General features: G+C 37.2%; 1 protein-coding gene across 1 annotated transcript in view; it reads left to right on the top strand.

The window, feature by feature from the left end:
* LOC107553429 (zygotic DNA replication licensing factor mcm3-like) overlaps positions 1 to 6,163 on the top strand; it is a 7,903-nt gene extending 1,740 nt beyond the window's left edge. Inside the window, exons 5-13 of the mRNA XM_016235618.1 lie at positions 1,991 to 2,229; positions 2,362 to 2,470; positions 2,609 to 2,762; positions 3,667 to 3,798; positions 3,906 to 4,114; positions 4,745 to 4,851; positions 5,104 to 5,189; positions 5,523 to 5,607; positions 5,791 to 6,163. Coding sequence (XP_016091104.1) covers positions 1,991 to 2,229; positions 2,362 to 2,470; positions 2,609 to 2,762; positions 3,667 to 3,798; positions 3,906 to 4,114; positions 4,745 to 4,851; positions 5,104 to 5,189; positions 5,523 to 5,607; positions 5,791 to 5,989 — 1,320 coding nt within the window. The 3' untranslated portion in view covers positions 5,990 to 6,163. The remainder of the gene's footprint in view (positions 1 to 1,990; positions 2,230 to 2,361; positions 2,471 to 2,608; positions 2,763 to 3,666; positions 3,799 to 3,905; positions 4,115 to 4,744; positions 4,852 to 5,103; positions 5,190 to 5,522; positions 5,608 to 5,790) is intronic.
* Positions 6,164 to 8,508: the final 2,345 nt, after the last annotated feature.

Below are 8,508 nucleotides of genomic sequence, written 5' to 3'. Positions count from 1 at the left end.
CCTTCAAATTACCACAATAAATAAATAACTATACTAGGGCCCTGTGAAAGGAGTCCAGAAAAATTTAAATGGAGAAAAAAAACAGAATCCAAAAAAATTTAAATTTGGAATAAAAAAAAAGGAATTTGGGAAAAAATAAAACGTATATTTTTTCCCAAATTCCTTTTTTTTTTTAATTCCAAATTTAAATTTTTTTGGATTCTGTTTTTTTTCCATTAAAATGTTTCTGGACTAAAAAGTTTAACAAAAATGACATGTTTAGGGTTTTATGAAATGTTCTATTTTTTTCACCTTGTTTATTGTTACCAAATTCTGTGTTTTAATATGTCTAATTATTTGAATGCATAAAAACTACTTTTATTTATAGCCTTACGAAATGTTTTTTTTCTTTAGAAATTCTGCTTTGTGTATTTGAATTTTTCTGGTTATCGAATGAAGGCATCGAATGAACACATTAATTTAATTTATCTTTTAATTAATGAAAATTAAACAAATTTTATTTTTTTGGCAAACAAAGGGGATTTACAATTAAAATTAAAACATGGAAGAAATATTGTGATTATTCCTTAATAATTTTAGTAGTAGTAGTTGTACGTACATTCTACTGAAAAATAGTAATACATTTCTGGCAGAAACTATATATTTTTGACTCTCAGAGCAGTTCTGGGGATGTTGTTCATGTATTTATGTCCTATTTAGTGAGAAGGCAGATGCTGAAATCACCGCGAGCGTCACACGCGGCTTCAGTATGTGTGTAGTAAACAAAATTGCATGACATTCATTCAGACCATAGACTATGATTCAGACAGACACAGAACATGCAGGATTTATATTTAAATAGCCTTTTTGCGGCTTAATATTTACAGATACTAGTCCATATCACGATTTAAGTGTAATGACCTTCCTTTGATTAATTTGATTAAAACTTTGACAAATTTCGTGACATTCCGCATTATACAGTAAATTCCGTTGACTGGATTCCGCAATTCCATCTGTGTTTTCCCCATCGCGGAAATTATAGGGCCATAGGCGTGCCTTGTGGGAAGGTCCAAACTCCACCTCTGAGTCGCTGTCATCAGAATCCTGAATGCTGTCAGATGTTAAGGGTCCTGAGGTGTGCACCAACCCATTTAGAGTGTCTGTAATGAGCCGATTTCATGGCTTTGTTTTGATGAGGTTGACTTCGGAAAAAACACGTTCTGAAATTTCGAAATTATCGTACATTATGGGTTTTATTCATTATTGATCGTACATCATACAAAGATCAAAATTATCGTACAAATACGATAATTATCGTACATCTGGCAACACTGATGGCACGGCTCGGTTTGCGTTTCCACTGCAGTTTAGTACCGCTTTAGAGTGGGCGGGATTATTCACATGTTGTTATAGTTGTGCCGCCTCTACTGCCGCGACTCCTGAAAAACTTTTTCATTCCGTGCTATCAACGAGAGGAACGATTGTACTTCCTCAACAGACTTTTTGGTTGTTAAAAAAGGTGCGCTCGTTCAAAACAGTTGCGTTCGATCCTTCGCTGGCTGTGCTGATTTAAATCTAACGGTTCTGTTGTGTCACAAGTTCAGTGACGATTCTCTCCGGCCAATCAGTGATCAGCAGTGTTTACACGTCACGTTTTGATAACGGTACGGTACCAAGCCGTACCGTGGCGTACCATGCAGTGGAAAAGCGCCATTAGATTAGTGGAATAGCACATAGGTATTGAGGACAAGAAGTTTTCTAACATTTTGATGCCCCAAATTTGATGATGACCTTGCAAGGAACCCCTTTCTAAAATACATAGTCGCCTGTGTGTTTATAGATACGTATTTAGAGTCTGTGAGAGAAATAGTGAGTGTGAATTTGTGCAGACAGCAGTTTTTTACTCTAAACTTTACTGTAGCACCCTTTGGACCCCTGTTTGATAATCCCTGGTCTAGATGGTTCATAAATGCTTTCTTTAATGTTCTCACTCTATATTTGATCCATTCAGGATGAGGAGAACAATCCACTGGAGACTGAGTTCGGTCTGTCCATCTATAAGGACCACCAGACCATCACAGTGCAGGAGATGCCGGAGAAAGCCCCTGCCGGTCAGCTGCCCCGCTCTGTGGACATCATCCTGGACAATGACTTGGTGGATGTTGTAAAGCCAGGGGACCGTACGCAGGTGATCGGCACCTACCGCTGCCTGCCTGGCAAGAAGGGCGGATTCACCTCGGGCACCTTCAGGTAAAGCTGTTTTGGAATATCATAAGTGTAAAATCAGTTTTATTGTAGAATTGTTATTTAAAATGTATAAATATTTATGATATTATTTGTTACAGCTTTGATAAGGTTTGTTCTCCATGTGTGTTTGTTCAGGACCATCATGATCGCCTGCCATGTCAAACAGATGAGCAAAGAAGTCTCTCACTACTTCTCTGCAGATGATGTGGCCAAGATCAAGAGCTTCTGCAGAACTCGCTCTAAGGTAAGAGGATGGAATGTGTCCAGGATTTGGACATGTAACCTTTGTGCACATGCCTATTGCATCACTAATTTGGACAAGTGTTTTGTAAAGTTATGTTCTCGTAATATGAACGCTTTATTTGTCTTTCTACTCCTGTAGAATTCGTTTGATCAGTTGGCTCGCTCCCTGGCCCCCAGCATTCATGGTCATGAGTATATAAAGAAGGCGATCCTGTGTATGCTTCTGGGAGGGGTGGAGAAGGTTTTGGAGAACGGCTCACGCATTAGAGGAGACATCAATGTGCTTCTCATAGGTATTTACTTGCTTAGATTTGCACAGGCAATGTTATAATATAATGAGAAACATTTAGGATAAAATGAATAGTTCATATTTACAAATTCTGTGCTGGACATCAGTTTTAGAACTCGGTTTGAGTTTTTGTTTTGTTGCTATTTTATGTAGATCTCTATCTAAATTACTTTATTAATTTTGATGTCATATAAACTTTATAAGTAAGCTTTAGGTTGTAATGACTTTGAGGATCTAAACCGTTTGATGCCCCAAATTTGATAATCACCTTGCAAGTACCCCTTCCTAAAATATAAAAGCTCTTTTCATACAAGTGGTAATAGTGATATAATAATGTAAAATTATTATTATTACTATTTAGTTAGCAATACTAGAAAAATAATAAATTATTACTAGAATTTTTAAAAAAATAGTTTAATTATTATTTTTAATAATAATAATAATTAAAACATTTTAAAATAGAATTATAACAGAATTTACATTTATTTTTTAGCAGCCCTCTTGATTTTAATTTTTTATTTTATTGTAATTTTTTTGGGAGCTTTTCCGTAGAGAGTGATTTATTATTATTTGAACATTTTAAATAGGGCAGTAAAATGACATAAGATAAAATAACTTTTCAGTGCTTTAATGACGTTTTTGGGTGCTGTTCTTTACAGACCCAGCAGATGGCACTGTTTATCCATTTACTGGGTTTTTAAAACGATAACTGATAAAGACTAGTGTAAATATCAGTTGGTTTGTAACTGTGGTCTGTGGTATGGATTTTAACAAAAATATATTAGTCTGATAAAGTATTATCGAGAGTATTATACTCTAATTGGTAGTTTCAAACATAATCAATTTACATAAAATGCTTAGTAAATGAACACGTGTTTAAATTCAGCATAAATCTCTCTATTTCTCAGGTGACCCTTCAGTGGCCAAGTCTCAGCTGCTCCGGTACGTTCTGCACACTGCTCCTCGTGCCATTCCCACCACAGGCCGAGGCTCATCGGGTGTAGGTCTGACCGCAGCCGTCACCACTGACCAAGAGACAGGTACTGCGTTTCACACGCTCCGTCAACACAAGAAACCAGAGGTTCATTAATAACAGCTTTGCGTATTTTGGTTATTCTCTTAATATTAAGTTGTGTCTGTCTCTCAGGCGAGCGACGTCTCGAGGCTGGTGCCATGGTTTTAGGGGATCGCGGTGTGGTCTGCATTGATGAGTTTGACAAAATGTCAGATATGGATCGCACTGCTATCCATGAGGTCATGGAACAGGGCCGCGTCACCATCGCCAAGGCTGGCATCCACGCTCGACTGAACGCCCGCTGCAGCGTCCTGGCAGCTGCCAACCCCGTATATGGCCGAGTAAGTGCTTAATTTGGTGTTCGTAAAATCTGAGAGTAAAATGGCTTGCATCATTTCATAATGCTATTCTTAATAAATATCCAGTTGAGTTCAGGCAATCATTAGCAATTTAAGAAAAACACTTGGTCAGGTCAAAGTGTCTGAATAATTTTTGGTCCCAAATTTTCATAAATTTTACTGGTAGTCCATTGTATGAAGAATTTTTGGGTATAATATGTCACAGTTTACTTTATTTTGCTATCCTTGCTTACATAAATGAACTACAGTGTCCTGCACCCACTAGTAAAAAGATATAAAAAATTATATCTGGTGTCTGAATGATTTTTGGTTTGACTGAATTTGATGCAAATAGAAACTAGTCATTACTAATCTTTTCCTTAAAGTTCACGTTCTATTCTTTGATATGTTTGTTTATATTGTAGCTCATTTGTCACACTTGTTTACTAGTTCAGTAATATGTTATTACATCTATGCTTGAGATTGTGTGTTTTTTTTTAAGATATAGATACCATATAGATATACATAGCATTTATAGATCTCTACTTATTAATTTGTTGTACTTATGTTGCACTTTAGTTCATTTCATATCTATTAAATGAGTATATCCGACCCTTATTCCCCATTCATCAGGTTTTGGAGAAGGAACGTAAACGCTCTAGAAACGGAGAGCAAGATGCAGCATCAGAGGAGGAGGAGGAAGATGAAGTACAAGACACACCTCAAACACAGAGAAAAAGGTCTAGTGTTATTCCATAATCATTGTTTATGAATTTTCCAAGACACTACTGTTAAGTTTGGAGACTGCTGATTTTTTTTTAATGCTCTTGAAACAAGTCACATGACTAGAAACACAGTAAAAACAGTAATATTCTGAGATCTTATTACAATTTTAAATATAAATTCTGTTTTTAAATATCTTTAAATGCAATTTTTTCCTGTGATGGAAAAGCGGAATTTTCTTAGTGAGTTTTCTCCTCTTTGTCCTGTAGGAGGCGCCATTCTGAGCGCAGAGCATCTCAGGGCAGCGAGCCATATGACCCTTATGACTTTAATACTGAGACTGATGTACCACAAAGTAAGCTAAACCAACAACAAACATTCTATATACAAGTTATATTGAATGGGTTAAATTTGTTCTTAATGATTTTTAAAGTAAATACAACATCATTATTGAAAAATTATGATTTTTTTACACATGTATTATAATAGAAACTATATTGATACAGTTGATTGATGCATCTAAATTAATTCTAAATCATTTTGAAAAAACATTGTTTCTCGAGAAAATTTAAGTAATTTGAATAAACATAAATAACTAATATTAATGTATTTTAATTGAATTAGAGGATCACTTTTCGTCATAATGCACATAAAATGCACATTCAGTTGATAATTTTTTTGTTCTCAGTTCAGTCCCCTGCTCCTGCGAGGCAGGATGAGGAGCTAATAGACGCTCCTGGTCAGAACGGTCACACAGAGTTGTCTGATGGCAGGTAAGCATTCAGGGTTCGTCTGCTGAGATTTTCGGTATCTCTACACAGCATTTTTAAAGGGTCGTCACATTCGTTTGAAGTACTGTTTCTGATTCAGTTCTAAACAGAAACTGCATCGCTTGCAGGATGGCTGATTGTTTCGGATGCTGCATGTCTGATGCACCGTGTGTGTTTTTGCTTTAGGTTGAAGGAGTTCAAAACCGCATTGCTGGAGGTGTTCCGCTCTTCTCATGCTCAGTCAGTTGGCATGATCACTCTGATGGAAGGCATCAACAAGAGCTGCCCATCACCCTTTAAAGAAACTGAGGTCCGTGCTGCCCTCAGTCGCATGCAGGACGACAACCAGGTTATGGTTGCCGACGACATCATCTTCCTTATATAAATGTGTTTTTTGGAGAATAAGAGAAATGAAAAAGTGTAGATCTATTTCAGAAGATTTGCAATATGTGTGCAATGTTTATTTCCATACTTTTGTACATGCAAACACATGCATGTATTTCTTAACATTTTCATTCACTCAAGACATTTTCATTAGATTTTTCTTACTGTAATTTTTTTTCACATGCTTGTTACATGCATACAAATGCATGAATTAAAAAACAACAATTCCGTTTGATTCTTGCCAAGACATTTTTAGTTGTTTGTTTTTCTCTCTATAACATTCGTTTGTTTATTAGCATTCTTAGACTTGGTTAATATTCTTCAAAAATTTGCCTTTTCTTATGGTTTTATATTTTTCTTAAGAACAGCTTGGACCAGTTTCTGCAATTATTTTATTTTATTCGTTTTACAACTTGTAAATACTGATTTATTGTTTAAAAAATGTTAAACAACAGAATGTAAAAAAACTCAAACAAAAAAAAACAACTGGTGTCAGAATAATGCTCAGTAATATACTTCAGAATACAGTTGTTCAGTTAGAGTTGTGGCCTAGTACTCCACACACATTGAGCTGTGGTGCTCAAGCAGGAGATAAAGGTTTCAATCTCCCCCCTCTCAATATTTTTTCTGTGTCCTGTCTATTCTGCCTCTGTCAATAAAAAGTGACCAAAAGATTTTCTCATTGACTTAATTGTATTTTTCTACACTATAGGTAATATACAAAAAGACTATGATCAAAATCTAGCTTTACATAAATCTCTGCTCTTTTGCATAACACCAAAAAGCCACATAACCTCAAACTAGTCATGCATTAGACATTCCCAGTCATTACAGTTACTGTTTGCCCTCGTTGCCCTTTCAGTCTAGTGTGGGTAGAGTCTGTCTGTATTAATATGACTGGATTGTCTCGTAGATGTAGAGCAAATGATGATTTAAATGCAAAGTACAGCTCCTCATTTATAAACTTTTCTGCTCGAGCTACTTCAAGATGCATCTTTTTACTGTCCCGCTTCCCAGGTTCTTTAAAACTAGTGGCTGTAACCTTTATGTTTGTGTGGGAGCTGTAGAAACCCTAGTAAGTGGGCTATACCTACAATCCTGTGATCATTTACTTTGTCGTTCCAAAGCCATATTTCTATTGTGGAAAACAAAAATATATGTTGGCGTGCTGCCTGAGGCTACTGTATGGAAGCCCGTTTACGCCACTGAATAAAAAATAAAAAGGGTAATTGCAACTTTTTTTTCTCATAATTGCGTGATATAAACTCACAATTGCGAGTTAAAAAGTCATAACTGTGAGATATAAACTCGCAATTGTGAGAGAAATAAAGTCAGAATTGCGAGATATAAACCCCCCCCCCCCTCAAAATTTAGAGGGGTCATATGATGCGATTTCAATTTTTCCTTTCTCTTTGGAGTGTTACAAGCTCTTGGGGCGGAAAGAGGATCTGTAAAGTTGCTAAGACTAAAGTCTCAAATCCAAATCCAAAGAGATATTCTTTATAAAAGTTAAGAGTCAATCAGCCTACCTAAAACGGCTCGTTCTAACACACCCCCACATGTCTACGTCACGATGTGGGAAGATTTGCATAACGCCGGCCAAATGTTCACGCAAAGAAAGAAGGCATAACTTTTATTCTCGCTGTAGTATTGTTGCTGCCGCCATGTCGAGACGCTGTGTGTTTCGTTGTGAAAGCGAAACTACTTTGTGTGGCCTTCCAAAAGAGGACGATATCCGCTTCGTCATGCCTGGAGCTGATCCTTGCTGGTCGCTGAGGGAATACATCAACTTCGCGCTATGGATCGCCAGATCGGTTTTCACCGTGGACTAAGCGGAGTCCAGCCCGGGGTCGTCACATGTGGTTGCCGCAAGCCCGCCGGCCGCGCCGTTCTCAAGCCCGCCCGGCGCCACTCACTCTTGCCCGGCCGTTCCTCACTCTAGGCCGCTGGCCTCCGCTCACTCTAGCCCACCGTGTGTTTCGTTGTGAAAGCGAAACTACTTTGTTTGGCCTTCCAAAAGAGAACATGACTAGAAATCAGTGGTTAAGTTGTATTTACAACACTGTTCCAGAACAGTTCAACCCAAATATTCAGATGTGTGCAGCACATTTTATGGAGGACTGTTTCCTGATCCTGGGAGAGTAGACTACAATGCCGGCTGTTCTGACTCACAGACTGCAAGTACGTTTTTCATTAACTCGCAATTGCGAGTTTATATCACGCAATTCTGACTTTATAACTCGGAGTTCTGACTTTATAACTCGCAATTACTCCATGGCCCATTATAAGATTTCTAACAGAGTCAGTCACTTTTTGATTTTTTATCTGTTGGTAGTTGATAGAATCAAAGATGCCATGTATCTCAATAAGATATCCAGGACCTCCAGCAGAACTATAGGCCCACAACATTAAAAATACAGCAGTATATTTCATTGTACACATGGGGTACTTTTTTATCCCTATGCGCACCAAACCCATCTTGAGTGTTTGTTGCTAAAAAGCAAATTTTTTAGTTACATC

Source organism: Sinocyclocheilus grahami, unplaced genomic scaffold (assembly GCF_001515645.1).
Source record: "Sinocyclocheilus grahami isolate Dianchi unplaced genomic scaffold, SAMN03320097.WGS_v1.1 scaffold473.1, whole genome shotgun sequence".
In the NCBI taxonomy this organism is placed as follows: Eukaryota; Metazoa; Chordata; class Actinopteri; order Cypriniformes; family Cyprinidae; genus Sinocyclocheilus; species Sinocyclocheilus grahami.
Note: the sequence above shows the minus strand (reverse complement) of the source record. Positions and strands in the feature narration are given on the sequence as shown.